Here is a 17,042-nt window from a genome sequence, read left to right on the forward strand (position 1 = left end):
TTTACTCAGTTATTGATGTTTTTTAAATGTACTGTCATACAATACTTCTCCCAAAATATACTTTAGTAAATGTACTTCATTAAAAACAAGTAACCAGAAAACTACCCAATTAAATTAATTTGAGTCAGTGCAATTACAACAACTGCAAAAAAAGTTTAAGGCTTCGTGTAAAATATCAGATACTTAAACATTTTATCATTCAATGACAAATATTAATTCAATTCAATTCAATTCAACTTTATTTATATAGCACATTTCATACAAATGTAGACTCAATGTGCTTTACACAAGATAAAAACAAATAGTAAAAGCATAAAAACTTGAAAAATTTGTGATGTTCTGCTTTCTAGGCCAGGGGTTCTCAACCTTTTCAGCCCGCAACCCCCAAAATAAAAGTACCAAAGACTGGAGACCCCCACTGCACCTGAAGGTGGTTGGACATAGCCGTGCATAATTAAGAATAGTCATGTGCAGACAAGGCCACCCATAAGGGGGGATAAATGGAAGAGCTTTCTGGCACCCAGCCAAACTGGGGGACATGAAGGTCAGCAAAATTATGATCCATCGTAAAGTTAAGCTGTGATATCCATGTTTTATATCTAACCTGAAAAATAACCACTCTTATTAAAGAAACAAATATCTTTTTTAAAATCATTTGAGTAGTAAATCGCCTTCTTAAAAATGTAAATCCCTTTTGTTGAGAAAAGAATTAACATGGATAAAAAAAAAAAGCTAAAACACATTAATAATGGCAAAAAAAAAAAAAAAAAAATTGAGGGAAAGATGGTGAAATTGGATCTTTAAAGTAGCAGAAATGAGCTAGAAGTTGCAAAAATTAGATACAAACGGCAGAAACGACCAAAAATGGCAAAAACAGGTATAAATAGTAATAAAAAAAAGTTTAAAAATGGCTGCAGTGGCGTTATATTGGCAAAAATAGGATGAAAAATGGATATAATCTGGTAAAAAAGGGTTAACTGAGAAAGAAAAAATAGGCACATATTGGCAGAAAGTGGTTAAACTATCAAAATGGGCATATGAAGCAGTGGCATGTGGTTAGGATGGGAAAAATGGTCTGGTCTGAATGAGAAGAATCTGAAAAACTGCCCTCTTAGGTGTGCTCCAAATGGGCAAAATATGCCGAAATGCCCATTCTAGTGCTATCTTAATGGGCAAAATGGGACAGATTTCACTATTTCCCTCTTTGGTGCCTTCTTAGAGTAAAATGAGTTAAATCTAGCAGCAGGGAGTGTTTGATTGAAATAGACATAACATGATAAATAAACATACTCTTATTCTTATTAAAGAAAACACACATCCACGGTTTAATGCTTGCTTTTATTTGATCTATGACACAGATGTTTTCTCAGTGTGATCCGGCATCTCCACTCAGGCCCGGTCAGGGGAATATTTCTTGTGGCAGAAATCTGTAAAAGACCAAAGAGGAGAATGAAACGTCACATTGCTTTTGTTGCTCTCTGAGCTGCAGATCTGTGCTCCACTCAGAGTTCAAACTCACCTCCAGCTTCTTTGTAGTTGGCTCTGTTATCAAGAGAAAGATTGACACAGCCGGCCAGCTTGTGATAATCGGCTTCAGCCTCTTTGGTCACCTGAAAGTCCACATGGTGCCCGTCTCTCCCTGAACAAACACGAAACAAACACAGAACGCTCAAAAAGCCTTTAAGTGGATTTAATTTGTGGAGACCACTGCAGTGTGAGTGCTCACTTAGATTCAGTTTTACAATGTTTTTAAAAGTAGAAGTGTGTTTGTGTGGTGAGTTTACTGTAAATGAACAGGAACCGTCCCAGAAATCCTCTGTAGTACATCACCAAAGAGTTTTCCTCCGTCTCAAAGAACTCTGCTTTAGCGGTGTCATTAATGTGAACGACGGTGCCGTTCTGCTCCATCACTACAACAAAACAGCAAACATCAGCAACTTCAGCATGAAAATAACAGTCAACACACAGCAGTGACAGCATCGTATTGTGACCAGCCTTAGTACAACATCCAAATATTGTGTAAGTTATAATAAAGAATGATTTATTGCTTGTCTGTTGAGAAATAGATAAGATGACGAACTTTAAATAATTGCACACTGGGTTATCTTTGTACTGCCCGGTCTAAGCCGGGGGTGTCAGGATTCAGTTCAAACCTGAGAGCCTAACATCTAACCGAAAACTGTCAACCTCATTTTCACCAGTAATAAAATATGACCAAAAAAACAACTGTGATGATAAATCATTTGGAAATTCAAAAAAAAAAGTAAAAATAAGTTTAAAGGCTCAAATCTGAGATAAAAAATTCCAACTTATTCTTTCAAAAGATCAGAATTCAGAATTGAAAATAGAAAAATAATGTTTTAAAGAACAAACATATGAGGATAAAGTTGAAATCATGAGTTTGAAAGTCAAAATATGACTTAAATTTTAAATTGTGAGTCTGATACTTCAAAATATTAACCTGACACGCCAGATGGATGTGGAAAACCTTCGATATACAGCGTTTGGGAAAGGGCAGAGCCTTTGGAAAAAAACTCAGAGGGTGATTGGATGAACGCTCTGTCTGTCACTTCTTTACGGGCCAATCAGAGCAACAAAACACGTGACGTCGTCGCAGCTACCGAGGAGTAAACTCCATAGAGAACTGCATAACACGAACCATGGCGACTGTAGACGTCAGTACAGTCAGTACTTTTGTCGTTCTTCTTTTAACAAAGAAATGTTGTCAAGTTCTGATAAACTGGCACTTTAGCAGCATCCATGCTAATGAGAACTGCACTGGTCACTTCTCACTAATTGTTTACGTCAAGACTCCGCCACGCCCGAAAGTATTGCTCCTCGTCACTGATTGGTCTGTCACTTTCTAACCGGGCCCAAACTGTTCAGACGGGAGCTTTGCAAAATGGATTCGCCAGTGAGAAACAAGGAAACAGGCGTATCCATCTGCTTTGCAAGATGATCAAAATATGGGATTAAAAAGCCAAAATTAGGAGTTGAAAATGTCAAAATACGAGCTAGAATTCAAAATAATGAATTAAAAAGTACAGAAAATGACTTAAATTTGAAATTGGGAGTCTTAAAGGTCTAAATATGATATTAAAGTAAAAATTATTAATGTAAAATGTCAAAATAAAAGAAAAAAAATTGAATCAGGAGTTAAAAAGTCAAAATATGGGATTTAAATGCAAAAGCAAGGACTTGAAAAGGTCAAAATATGACTTATATTTTAAAATTGGGAATCTAAAAGATAAAAATGTGATGTAAAAAGTCCAAATTATGAGCTGAAAAGGTCAAAGTTTGAAATGAAAAGTCACAATCATACCTTCGAGTCTTAATCTTGGAATGCAAAATTAAAAATATGAAATGAAAACACAAATTAATTTCTTTCCCCACATTCTTGACTTTTTATAAAATCTTTCTTACTCGTAACTTTTGCAGATTTTGATGGCTTAACAAGGATATTTTAAATAATCAAGCTGAAGTTTACACTATCAGGAAATCTGCAGACCTCATACTGAGCCAGCTGTAATATAAATATGATGATCTTGTGGGCCGGATATAATCGTTCCATGGGCCAGACTTGGCCCCCGGGCCTTGAGTTTGACACCCCTGGTCTAGGCCTACTAGAACAACGGTATAAGTAGCTTTGCTTTAAACACTAAGAAGATGAACCAGTGGTACCTACTGTATTGTATAATCGAAAAGATTTTCTGCCAAAAGTGCAACAAACGACTTAGTAACAGGACTAAATACTTATGTCAGTTTTTTCCCTTTAAATAGATTTTCAAAAAAATCAGTTTCTGTTTTAACTTCGACATTCTGGGGTTCTGAGTGTGGATCAGTGAGAGAAACCTGGAATCAGGCCGGCTGATGACGTTGCTTGTGTGTTGGAGGAACTTACCTGTACTGATAACTTCCACAATGTGCTCTTCAGAGGGATACTTCATAGTCACGTTGTAGTTGGCACAGACATTACTTCTAAAAATGACACAATAACAGACGAGTCAGGCAACATGGAAACCAGCTTATGATGCTGATAGCAGGCTTTACCATTCAGAATATTCAGCAAATTGGTTAAAGAGCAAAAGATGAATGATAGCCATCAGACAATCTCATAGATGCAGAAGCAGTTTTATTATTACAGTCATTACAACTGGTACTTTCTATTCTGTACTCACAGTACAGTTACTGTTCATACTAGTTATGCCATAAATGCTGGTTTAGAAGTGAAAATTCATACTACCATACTAAACTGCCCTGTTTAGTCCTTACTGCACATAAAACATCTCATTCTTATTGGAGGAAAAGGAGAAAGTCCAGCCCCTCTCCAGGAGTTTGCTCTGGAGCCAGAGCCGTATGTGGAGGTAACCCCGGCTGTATCTAGTCGGTATCGCTCCACCACCTGCACTAACTCCGGCGCCTTCGCTGCCAGAGAGATCATGCTCCACATGCTCACTGTTAGTCAGTGCCATGTGCTCTGCACCCGACCACCATGCCCTTGTGGTTTGGCAGGGGACAGCTCTGAAAGTCTATGCACATCTTTTCCTGTTTGTTCCATGTTGGGTCTTTGTACAGATGGATATTTGTTCTGCATTCAACAGAGCTGACATACTACTCGACCCAGTGAGGAACGGGGTGGTGCTTTCTGGCACCGTACTAAACTGGTTTGTCTTACTGAAAGGGCGGGGACTGCTTTTTGCCAATAGATAACTTCACATCATGATAATAATGCATTTTATTTAAAGGCACCTTTCAAAGCACCCAAGGTCGCCTTACAAGAAAAGGTTAAAACAAGAAAAACAAATTAGTCTACAAAATATCCACAAGTTACACAGATTTGTAATAAGTTAAAACAATGTGTGAACCAGTTTAGGTTGTCTGACAGAAATCAGTCTGACAGAATATGCCAGTTTGAAAAGATGGGTTTTGAGACAGGATTCAAAAATGATAAAAAAAGGAATGAAAAGGAATCAACAAAATATAACATGCTAAATCCTGGGGCCTATTCTGTTTTACATCAACATGCCTCTACTGGCCCCAGTAAAAGAAGATCAGTTATCATGACTATGCAGATGACACACAGCAAATATGGCCTCGCAAAACCACTGGGTAAATTTGGAGAGCATATTAATAAATTAATGTGCCATAATTTTCTCTAGTTAAAGAAAAAACATACAAATACACAGCCCTAACACATGGTGATTGAGGCACTGGTAACTCAATGTTTTGTATGTACATATATATTTTAATTAAAATAATATCATTTGTGCATAAATATTCAAATACAGTTGAAATCTGCAAATAATAACTGAAATATGATTGGGACTGCAGATAAAGGTGAACAGCCCTCGTCTGATCTGATCAGAAGCAGGAGGGGGGAAATCCCGCCAGCAAATCGCACCCTGCGAACGGCTTTGACGTCACCGTGGCGTGCTTAGAGGCGGCGCAGGAGGAGGCGAGACCCAAATGACATGAAAAAGTAAACATCGTACAGTAAAGAAAAGTCTAAAAAACAGTTTCTAAATGTGCTGTAGTTTTATTTTTACTTCTCTACATTTGCTGTTTGGATACGACTCAAGACCTTAAATGACCTCTTCAGTCAGATGACCTCTTCAGTCGGGTTAGGCCAAAGGTCAAAGACAAAAACTGGGTATGTTTTATCTTTATTTTATTTTGGTTATTTTAAGGACACTATAAAATGTTAGTTTAATGATTTTTGTTAAACCTCATTTTTTTTTATTCCCAGTCAACTAAAATAATTTTAGCTGTAGTTATTTTTAGTAACCTTGGTATCTTGGTGCATTAAGTGTAGGCGATGGGACTTTGTCTCTACATCTCACATAAAGAGCCAAACGAAAGTCTTTTCTACACTTCTACTGGCAGCACTCACATGTATTTGTTCCTCTCGACAAATAGGATGGTGTTGCTGTCATCTTTGGGAAGAATCTGCACATGTGAGTTGGTGATGAATGTCATTTGTAAAGCAACAGTGTCAGAGACGGCCAATACCAAAACCCAGTCACCCAGGACCTGCAACAAGCAGGTAAAGGTATGTCTGAGCACAGGTTAATGCTCATACACTTCTATGAATAAGCCAATCTTGATTTTACAATCAAGACTTACCTTGTGAAAGTTTGTAGCTGACAGAGTTCTGTTGAGGCCGTCGCAGTCTTCTGTTACTGTGTAGGTGCCAACAGCTGCCAGCAGCAGCAGCAGCAGGGATTGCTTCACAAAACTCATCCTGGTGAGATGACGATCAGACGGACCCGTTTCTTTGGTCTGTGAGGACAGCAGAACGAGAGGGGGAAATCAGGTCGGTATATAACGACCTACGGCCCACACCGGCCCTGAAACGGTCCAAAGAGTGTGTGTGCTCAGTTTGTTATTGAAGTCTGTCTCACTCTTGGCCTCACATTTGTTATTTTACCAGACTACCAAGCTCACATGTAAAAGTTTAAAAGAAAAGTGTTTCAAAAGGTCGGTGTTTATGTAAGTTTCCCCTGTGTTTACTTTAAGGACTGGGTCAGCACTGGCATTGTTAATTCTGCCAGCTATTTCTGTTTCAGTTGTAGTCTTCTGGTTAAATGTCTCTTAGCTTTAGTCACATTTTTAGTCTAGTGTTAGCCATAAAACGTCCTCACGTTTTAGTCTTCACGTTTAGTCCAAGTATTTATTCTCTTACCAGAATCTGGTACCAGATCATGGTAGTGTGTTCTGTGCCAAACCTGGACCCCTGCTTTTACAGCTACAGATGCAGTATATTTTGACAGATTTACCCACAGTGGAGAAATATCACAGATTTTGAATGTCTGACAGAAACTAAATAAGATTTTAGTCTTGTTTGAGTCATATTGATGAAAACTAAACTTACTTTAGTCAGTTTTAGTCTAGTCTTTCTCATGGAAAAAAGGCTGCCAATGAACATTTTTACTCGTATTTTTAGTGGACAAAATTCACACTGACTCAAGGATTAGAATAACTGGATAAAATCAAACCAATCAAGCATGCCAGTCCTCCTAGGACTGTTGTTTATCATGGACACTGAGAAAAAAGCAGAACATTACATATTAGAGAGTCCTCCTTGCAGTAAGTGGAACATCAGCAAAAACATGTAATTCACATTTAAATACATAGAAGGGCAGACCCTAATCATACATGTGAGATTTGAAGCAAATCAGAAGTTTCATATAAGAATTACAGTGACTTCCTGTGAAATGGCGTGATAATGAATTTGGTCACCGATAGAGAAATGGCCAAAATATGTCACTTCCTGCTGCCAGTAAGGGTGCTACATCAAATCAACGAAATTATCCTTTGAATATGTAGAGGAGCAGACTTTGAGCCTACATGTAAAATTTGAAGGCAACTGCATACTTGGTATGAGAGTTGAACATACTTCCTGTCAAATTGGCGAGGCATTGAAATGCTCATCACCACCAGTGAGACATCCTTCACTGAAACATATCTGTGTTGTGGCCTTTCTGTCAAATTCAGAGCTCAATAGGCTAGGCACAAGAAGAGAAAGTAAGATATTAATTAGAATAGGTTAAAATCATTTGGCACAATCAAAAATGCCTTATTTTGAAATAGAGATGAAGCTTGTGGACTTCCTGTTGAGATTTGGGCATGTCTCCGAGAGGCGTTTTTGTAGGTCTGATGATGGCCCATATGCAGACCAAAACTCAAAAGTCTAGGCTGAACGGTATCTAAAGGAAAAATTCCAAAAATCAGAGGCAGAAATGTTCAATTGACAGAAGGGGGCGCTGTGACAAAGTAATGCTAATGATAAACAAATGTATTCAGGATACGACCCTGTTTCTGACTCTGTCCACTGTCCTCCTCTATCTAATAAAGGCCCAAAAATAAATCTTAAAAAAAAAAAAGTACATCCCTATTCTTATCAACAGAATTAAAATGGGATACAATGTGGCAGAAAAGGTGGGGAATGGGAATTTAAAAGTGGCAAAAAGTAGTGAAAATAACTCAAAGTTGCAACAAAAGGGCATAAAAAGTGGTAAAGGGGTTAACAGTAGCAAAACTGACTTAACCCCTAAAACAGGCCTGTTCAATTAGTGGCCCGGGGACCACATGCGGCCCAGAGCCAACCCCGAAATGGCCCAGCCTGTGGTCATGCCAGAGATGCAGAAGGCAACCTCTTTCACAAGTTTTCATAAAATTCCCACAGTATTTCAGACCATGAATGCAACACTCTGCGTAGCCTAGCAATAGTCTACCTACAATGCACTGCGTTGTTTTAAAGCGTGGCTAGAAATGCTGACAGAAATACCCCCAAGATACCGAGTATAAAACACGTCCTTTTCAACTGTAGCTGCAACTTTACAGATTTAGTTTTTATGCACTTTAAGATATGCCTGGGTAAGATGTGACCAAAAATATTATTTACAGAATTTCATTTCATTTTATTCAAGTGAGAAAAACAGTGTGTATCAAATGTTATACAACAAACTTTAAGAGGTTAAAAGTGGCTAAGTAGGTGGCAGAGGTGGTGAAAATGGGTTAGAATATGGCAAACTGGGCTGGAAAAGTGCTATAATATAAGTAATATATAATATAGGTGCTATAATCTGATCTGCTGAGCTTCTTATTTTTGTAAAAGAAAACACACATCCAGGTTTAAATGCTTGCTTTTATTTGATCTATGACCAGCACATCTGCACAGATGTTTTCTATTGTGATGCAGCACCTCCACTGGCCTTCGCAGTGGCAGACTTCATGTGGCAGAAATCTGTGAAGACCAAAGAGGAGAATAAAACGTCACAATGCTTTTGTTCTTCTCTGAGCTTCATATCTGTGCTCTCAGAGCCAAGCCTTGTTCAAGACCAAGGTACGTTTTATCAGTCTGTTTCCTGGGTATAAAACACACAAGCAGAAACAAAAAAACAAGCTGTTTTTTCATTTTTCCGTTTTGCACAAAAAAAAAAAAAAAAAAAGCCAAAACGGAAAAGCGTTGTTTGTTCGTTTTTTTTTTTTTTTTTTCATTTTGAGCACAAAACAAAACAAAACAAAAAAAAAATCAGGAAACGGTTCGTTTTTTTGTTTTTTCGTTTTCACCCAAAAAATGAAAATACCTCTCCATATTTCGTTTCATTGGTGGGCGGGACTTCGAATCCCACCTGTGCGGTGCCCTTCAAAATAAAGGTCCTACCCTTTAAAATAAAGCTCCTGCTTTGGCAGGCATGGAGAAGCTGACTTTCGTTCTATTGCCTGCACCCATATGCACCTATTCTAAATTAAAGCAAGTTGTGTACACAGTACAGAGTTTACACGGAAGTAGGCTGTCTATTGAGTGAGAGAGAGATATTTATCAGCGACAAGACACAAGACAAGACCAACGAGGCACTCTGAGAGTAGGTATTTAAAATGACCAGCAGGTGTCGCCGTGCGTCAACGTTGCATTCAATCATCCCCTATAAACATCCCAGTGATTTAGACATGGATATGGATTTATTCTGGCAGGATGACCTCAAAAAAGGCTTTAGTTTGGAGATACCCCTACCCAGCTTGAACAACACACCACCATGTTTTTTCATATCCAATAAATGTGTCGCATTCATGAAACGGGTGGTTGTGGAACTTGATTTCTGTGGGAAATACAGTTTTTTTTTTTTGGCTGTCATTTAGGTCTACCCTTATATCTGGAAAAAGAGCCAAGATAAGCCTGTCCAATTAGGGGTGAGGTGACAAAAAAAAGCCCGGAGTTTAATAATGGTCACTCAGATTTCCATCCGATGTGCGGTGGTGAGAAGGTGGTACCAGCCCAACATAACTAGAAAGTCAAATTCATTTTTATATAAATAAAGTAAGTAAATACTGATATAAACTCATGCAAACATAACTTTCTCAGTCTGGTGAGAAATGAGTGGACACCCTTCCTCTGAGCCTGTCAGGGCCCGGGGCTTTGTGTGGGATGATTCTGCACAGGATGGAGGTCACCAGCTGTTTGTCGATGGTGAGTGTTTGGCAGGGTCTTGTCTTGTTGTGTCTTGTCGCTGATAAATATCTCTCTCTCACTCAATAGACAGCCTACTTCCGTGTAAACTCTGTACTGTGTACACAACTTGCTTTAATTTAGAATAGGTGCATATGGGGGCAGGCAACAGAACGAAAGTCAGCTTCTCCATGCCTGCCAAAGCAGGAGCTTTATTTTAAAGGGTAGGACCTTTAATTTGAAGGGCACCGCACAGGTGGGATTCGAAGACCTGCCCACCAATGAAACGAAATATGAAGAGGTATTTTCATTTTTTGGGTGAAAACGAAAAAACGAAAAAACGAACCGTTTCCTGTTTTTTTGTTTTGTGCTCAAAATGAAAAAAAATGAAAAAACAACCCGTTTCTGTTAATTTTGTTTTTTGCACAAAACTGAAAAATGAAAAAAACTGCTTGTTTTCTTGTTTCTGCTTGTGTGTTTTATACCCAGGAAACGGACTGATAAAACGTACCTTGGTCGTTCAAACTCACCTCTTGTGTCTTTGAGGGTGTATAAATAAGCACTACGGACACTGAGACAGTCGGACAGTTTCAGAAAACGGTCGTGAGACTTGCTTGTCTTTGCAAAGTCCGTATGATCCCCCTCTCTCCCTGAACAAACACAAAACAAACACAAACATTCATTTGGCTTAACTTGTGGAAATAAGCATGCAGTGTGAGTGCTCACTTGTAGGTTCATTTGTAAAAGTGTGTGTTTGTTTGGCGCGCTTACTGTGAATGAGCAAGTAGTGTCCCGAATTTCCTCTGTAGAGTACCACCATAGAGTCATCTTCCGTCTTAAAGACCTGCACTGTACCGTTGTCATTCAGTAGAGTGTTGATGCCGTTCTTCTCCTCCACTAGTACAAACAACAAAACAGCAAACATCAACAACTTCAGTACAAAAATGACACCCAACAGTAAAACTGCAATGCTTGCAACACTGCAAGAGTGGAGAGTTTTTTTAAACACAGATTTTCCAAACATTCTAGTTTTATGTTGGATGCTTACATTATTTTATTTTGTGCACAGAAACAAAATAATTTCACTAAAACCAAAAAGGGTCAAAATTATTAGCTCCCTTTACAACCGACCGTTTAGTGGAGCAATAGCAAAAAGCACTGCTGGTCAATGATGTGCCTTAACTTTGCAATGCTCAAAGCTAGTAAAATCAAGTTAAAACCAGCGTTCACTCCCAGTTTAAACACAGTATAAAAGCCTCAGAGAGGGTTTGAGCTGTCACTGGAGAAGGCACCACGCCAAAACCAAAAGAAATGAGTTTAGACCTAAAAAGAATTGTTGATGCTCACAAAGCAGGAGAAGGATGTACAAAGATATCACAGCTTTCCAAGAGTCAAGAACTGGAGTGAGAAGTGTAATCAAGAAATTCAGTGAGAGCCACACAGTCCAGAACAAGCCTGACAGAGGGAGGAAGAGAAAGATTTCAAAGACCCTGGAAAGAAAAGTAGTGGGAGACGTGTCTAAAGACTCCAGAACAACTGCCGAGACTCTAGAGGAGGACTTAGACGAGTCAGGAGTCGTACTCTCAAAGAAGACCATCACTAGAGCCCTGCACAGGAATGGACCAAAAAAAACCTCCACTTTTACAGAAGAAACCCCTTCAAGCCAGACTGAAGTGTGCTAAGGACAACCTGGAGAAGGATTATGAATACTGGAGGCGTGTCCTTTGGTCAGATGAAACTAAACTAGAGCCACTGAGATGTTGGTGATGTTTTCAGAAAGAAGGGAGAGGCGTGTCACCTAAAGAACACCGTCCCCACAGTGAAACATGGAGGTGTGAGGATTATGATGTGGGGATGCTTTAGTGCGTGTGGAACTGGAAACCTTGTCAAGGTGGAAGGAACCATGAAGAAAGAAGGATATGTGGAGATTTAGAAAGAAAACCTGAGGCAGTCAGCACAGGTCACTCCTGGTGAAGAACTACCTTCAGAAGACCAAAGTGAGCATTATTTAAGCTTAAGTCCCATTGAAAATCTGTGGGGTGAAGAACTACCAAGGTCCATGCCAGAAGACCATCGAATCTGGAAGAGCTTGAGAGATTAACCAAAGAAGAATGGGCTGGGATTCCTCAGGGGGCGTGTCAGAGACTTGATGAAAACTACAACAAATGACTGCAGGATGCTGTCCAGCTAGTTTTTGTTTCGTGGAACATTTACTGTGTGCAAAGTCATGTTTTTATTCTAATAAAGAGCAGGATATAAGACTTGGTTTTACTAAGACATGATATCTGTGTTCTCTAATCTTTCCAGTAGGGGGCGCTCTGACTCCTTTCATGCCACATGCTCCATATTTACCTCCTCCCAGCAGAGAGACTGGAGGTAAGACATGCCTCATTCTGCTTATAGCTTGTAGCTTATGAATGTTTGTGTTTACATGTGCTGTGATATTTGGCTTCCACACGATGGTGATGATGATGAAGAGGGATTAGTGATGAATTACCTTAATGCAGGAATCACACTTCTCATGTTGGACATTGTCATGATAATACAGAATCAGAAGAAACATTAAATGTATGAAGCACTGTCATAGGAGAGACAGATTCATTGCAGACCAATTATGCGCCTGAGAGAGTTGTTGGTAGGCTTTTAGAAGTTGTAGAGCTGCAAGTTTCAACTTGTTTCGTCAGTTTTTACTGTGTGATGATGCAACTTACTCATGTCGTCAATGTGCACAACGTGCTTGTCGGTGGGATTCTTCAAAGTTGACTGGTAGAAGACACAGGAGTTGGTAGCGCTATAATGACACAAATACAAACAAATCAGGCAACATGAAAACAAACGTATGACGCTCCAGTCTTTAGACACATTCAGACGTCTTTGCCTCATCTTCATGGTAATTGCTGTGATATTAAAGGCCATACTATTCTAACCCATTCTAGCAGCGGCTCCCCACAGGGCCATGACACCACAGTGGTGGGGCTCATCTTGGGGGGAGGGGTCTGCCTACAGGGATGAGGTGGAACAGCTGATGAAGTGGTGTAGAGAGAATGACTTTTGCAGCGTGTTCCTTTGATTGAATCTGCAAAATTTATTTGGAAAATCGCGTCGATCCTGAAGTGTATAGAAAGGCACAACAAAATTTAGCTCTGAATTATTCATATTTCTGTGCCCTTTATTCACATCATTGTTGATATGGAAAGGCCTTAAACTTGAGCATCTTTTGTCTCTACTTTTGTTTGTAGTATTGTTTTATTTACAATTAACTGAAATCATTTTTAGATATTAGTTGTAGTTATTTACAATAACCTTGGTACCTAGTTTGGACTTTGTCTCTACATTTTACATGAAGGGCTGAAGATTTTTTACGGCGTATACTGATAACACTCACCTGTAGAAGTTCCTCTCGTCGTATGAGACGGTCACGTTGTCAGATTGGAGATGAATCTCAACATGTGAGTTGGTGAAGTTTTCCATTTCGAAGTTCTCCGTGTCAGAGACGGCCCATACCAAAACCCAGTTGCCCAAGATCTGCAACAGGCGGGTAAAGGGTCAGACAAAGGGAAGTACGTCTGAGGACGTGTTAATTTTCTCTTCATATACTTTAATGAATGAACCAGTCGTGATTTTACCAGAAACAGACTTACCTTGTGGAAGTCTGAGATTGGCAGAGTTCTGTTGAGGCCGTCGCAGTCTTCTGTTGTTGCGTAGGTGCTGACAGCTGCCAGCAGCAGCAGCAGCAGGGATTGCTTCACAAAACTCATCCTGGTGAGATGACGATCAGACGGAGCCGTTTCTTTGGTCTGTGAGGACAGCAGAACGAGAGGGGGGAAATCAGGTCGGTATATAACGACCTATGGCCCACGCCGGCCCTGAAACGGTCCAAAGAGTGTGTGTGCTCAGTTTGTTATTGACCTCTGCTTCACTCGTGGCCTCACATCTGTTATTTTACCAGACTACCTGTCTCACATGTCAAAGTTCAAAAGAAGGCAAGGTCAGTGTTTACATAAGTTTCCCCTGTGTTTACTTTAAGGACTGGGTCAGCACTGGCATTGTTAATTCTGCCAGCTATTTCTGTTTCAGTCGTAGTCTTCTGGTTAAATGTCTCTTAGCTTTAGTCACATTTTTAGTCATTTCTACCTTTTATAGTTTTCGTCAACTGAAACGCAAAAACATTTTAGTCTAGTGTTAGCCATAAAACGTCCTCACGTTTTAGTCTTTACGTTTAGTCCAAGTATTTATTCTCTTACCAGAATCTGGTACCAGATCATGGTAGTGTGTTCTGTGCCAAACCTGGACCCCTGCTTTTACAGCAGAGAGGCAGAAAAGCTACAGATGCAGTATATTTTGACAGATTTACCCACAGTGGAGAAATATCACAGATTTTGAATGTCTGACAGAAACTAAATAAGATTTTAGTCTTGTTTGAGTCATATTGATGAAAACTAAACTTACTTTAGTCAGTTTTAGTCTAGTCTTTCTCATGGAAAAAAGGCTGCCAATGAACATTTTTACTCGTATTTTTAGTGGACAAAATTCACACTGACTCAAGGATTAGAATAACTGGATAAAATCAAACCAATCAAGCATGCCAGTCCTCCTAGGACTGTTGTTTATCATGGACACTGAGAAAAAAGCAGAACATTACATATTAGAGAGTCCTCCTTGCAGTAAGTGGAACATCAGCAAAAACATGTAATTCACATTTAAATACATAGAAGGGCAGACCCTAATCATACATGTGAGATTTGAAGCAAATCAGAAGTTTCATATAAGAATTACAGTGACTTCCTGTGAAATGGCGTGATAATGAATTTGGTCACCGATAGAGAAATGGCCAAAATATGTCACTTCCTGCTGCCAGTAAGGGTGCTACATCAAATCAACGAAATTATCCTTTGAATATGTAGAGGAGCAGACTTTGAGCCTACATGTAAAATTTGAAGGCAACTGCATACTTGGTATGAGAGTTGAACATACTTCCTCTCAAATTGGCGAGGCATTGAAATGCTCATCACCACCAGTGAGACATCCTTCACTGAAACATATCTGTGTTGTGGCCTTTCTGTCAAATTCAGAGCTCAATAGGCTAGGCACAAGAAGAGAAAGTAAGATATTAATTAGAATAGGTTAAAATCATTTGGCACAATCAAAAATGCCTTATTTTGAAATAGAGATGAAGCTTGTGGACTTCCTGTTGAGATTTGGGCATGTCTCCGAGAGGCGTTTTTGTAGGTCTGATGATGGCCCATATGCAGACCAAAACTCAAAAGTCTAGGCTGAACGGTATCTAAAGGAAAAATTCCAAAAATCAGAGGCAGAAATGTTCAATTGACAGAAGGGGGCGCTGTGACAAAGTAATGCTAATGATAAACAAATGTATTCAGGATACGACCCTGTTTCTGACCTTGTCCACTGTCCTCCTCTATCTAATAAAGGCCCAAAAATAAATCTTAAAAAAAAAAAAGTACATCCCTATTCTTATCAACAGAATTAAAATGGGATACAATGTGGCAGAAAAGGTGGGGAATGGGAATTTAAAAGTGGCAAAAAGTAGTGAAAATAACTCAAAGTTGCAACAAAAGGGCATAAAAAGTGGTAAAGGGGTTAACAGTAGCAAAACTGACTTAACCCCTAAAGCAGGCCTGTTCAATTAGTGGCCCGGGGACCACATGCGGCCCAGAGCCAACCCCCAAATGGCCCAGCCTGTGGTCATGCCAGAGATGCAGAAGGCAACCTCTTTCACAAGTTTTCATAAAATTCCCACAGTATTTCAGACCATGAATGCAACACTCTGCGTAGCCTAGCAATAGTCTACCTACAATGCACTGCGTTGTTTTAAAGCGTGGCTAGAAATGCTGACAGAAATACCCCCAAGATACCGAGTATAAAACACATCCTTTTCAACTGTAGCTGCAACTTTACAGATTTAGTTTTTATGCACTTTAAGATATGACTGGGTAAGATGTGACCAAAAATATTATTTACAGAATTTCATTTCATTTTATTCAAGTGAGAAAAACATTTTTACTACCTCAGGTTATGTTCAAATACAGCTCTGTTGTTGTGTTTTTATGGACTTTTTGATGTGCTTTTGTCATGTTGCTAAATTTAAAAGGGAGACTATGAATAAACAACTGATAACCCTCTTCAGGGCATTTTTATCATTTATTTGATTGTATTTAAAGGTTTGTAAGTAATTTATCGAGCCTATTGATCAGATAAAGGTTTCATAAAAGTGTGTATCAAATGTTATACAACAAACTTTAAGAGGTTAAAAGTGGCTAAGTAGGTGGCAGAGGTGGTGAAAATGGGTTAGAATATGGCAAACTGGGCTGGAAAAGTGCTTAAAAAACACATTATGTATTAATACTATCGATAAATCACAGAGGGAGTCCAGCCTAACCTGAGAGAAGACTTACTTTTTTTGTATTTTTTAAACATTACTTTGATTTTAGCATTAAGTGACCATGTTTTCATTTTACATTTTGACTATTTTTATGCCTATATTTTCATAAACATGGGAAAATATAATATTTGAAATCATTTGAAAAATGTTCCTAGTTTTTTAAAGGCATGTGGTGATCCCCTCCCAGAGTCCCAAGGAGGTCCTGACCCCCACATTGAGAACCACTGCTGTAGCTAACAGCAACCCCGTCTCCCCTGCCTGATAGGTGGAGGTGTGTGAGGTCAGGGAAGGGGGGGCTGCTTCAGTCAGAGTCATCCAAGTCTCAGTGGGATAGAAAAGTCTAAATTATGATGGATAATAAAATCATGGCATTAAGAGATTTGTTGTTTAGAGAAATGGCATTTCAAAGTTTGCCCACATGTATGATTATTTAGTAGATGGAGGCTGAGGATCATCTAAAATAACTGGGACAGACACTGTGTGGATATTTCTGGTAATGGGGTCCCCAGTAATGAGAGTTGTTGGTAGGTAAAGTGGGCGAGGCGATGATGCGTGAGAGGATGAGGGCTACCTGGACGGGGCTGTGAGGACAGTCGGCTGTCCGTAGGGAAGAATATTCAGTTTATGGTGCTTTGCTGTTATATATTCTGATCTGCTGAACTTCTTATTTTTGTAAAAGAAAACACACAT

At 39.2% G+C, this 17,042-nt stretch overlaps 2 protein-coding genes across 3 annotated transcripts; both read right to left on the minus strand.

Moving 5' to 3' along the window:
* Positions 1-1,319: 1,319 nt before the first annotated feature.
* LOC121524429 (saxitoxin and tetrodotoxin-binding protein 1-like) lies at positions 1,320-6,440 on the minus strand. Of its 2 annotated transcripts, none has more exons than XM_041809814.1 (6): positions 6,124-6,440; positions 5,891-5,946; positions 3,902-3,978; positions 1,785-1,910; positions 1,520-1,639; positions 1,320-1,427 (listed from the first exon to the last, which is right to left on the minus strand). In XM_041809814.1, the coding sequence occupies exons 1-6, from the start codon at positions 6,238-6,240 to the stop codon at positions 1,390-1,392; spliced, it is 534 nt and encodes a 177-aa protein (XP_041665748.1). In that variant the 5' UTR covers positions 6,241-6,440; the 3' UTR covers positions 1,320-1,389. The 2 variants fall into 2 exon arrangements, with proteins under 2 accessions (XP_041665748.1, XP_041665747.1); XM_041809813.1 differs by having other exon boundaries at positions 5,891-6,030.
* A 2,189-nt stretch (positions 6,441-8,629) lies between these two features.
* Positions 8,630-13,853, minus strand: LOC121524466 (saxitoxin and tetrodotoxin-binding protein 1-like). Its single transcript, XM_041809868.1, has 6 exons — positions 13,591-13,853; positions 13,335-13,474; positions 12,661-12,740; positions 10,721-10,846; positions 10,480-10,599; positions 8,630-8,746 (listed from the first exon to the last, which is right to left on the minus strand). Exons 1-6 carry the CDS (start codon positions 13,705-13,707, stop codon positions 8,688-8,690), a joined length of 642 nt encoding a protein of 213 aa, XP_041665802.1. The 5' UTR covers positions 13,708-13,853; the 3' UTR covers positions 8,630-8,687.
* Positions 13,854-17,042: the final 3,189 nt, after the last annotated feature.

Source organism: Cheilinus undulatus, linkage group 16 (genome assembly GCF_018320785.1).
Source record: "Cheilinus undulatus linkage group 16, ASM1832078v1, whole genome shotgun sequence".
NCBI lineage: Eukaryota > Metazoa > Chordata > Actinopteri > Labriformes > Labridae > Cheilinus > Cheilinus undulatus.

Bases quoted from the DNA above. Each gene is read 5' to 3' on its own strand.
- LOC121524429 (XM_041809813.1), bottom strand. From the start codon at position 6,240: ATGAGTTTTGTGAAGCAATCCCTGCTGCTGCTGCTGCTGGCAGCTGTT. The intron at 6,031-6,123 runs GTAAGTCTTGAT...TGCTTGTTGCAG, and splicing joins CAGCTACAAACTTTCACAAG to GTCCTGGGTGACTGGGTTTT. The intron at 1,428-1,519 runs GTGAGTTTGAAC...GGTCTTTTACAG, and splicing joins CAACTACAAAGAAGCTGGAG to ATTTCTGCCACAAGAAATAT.
- LOC121524466 (XM_041809868.1), bottom strand. From the start codon at position 13,707: ATGAGTTTTGTGAAGCAATCCCTGCTGCTGCTGCTGCTGGCAGCTGTC. The intron at 10,600-10,720 runs GTAAGCGCGCCA...GTGTTTGTTCAG, and splicing joins ACACTACTTGCTCATTCACA to GGAGAGAGGGGGATCATACG. The intron at 8,747-10,479 runs GTGAGTTTGAAC...TGGTCTTCACAG, and splicing joins CACCCTCAAAGACACAAGAG to ATTTCTGCCACATGAAGTCT.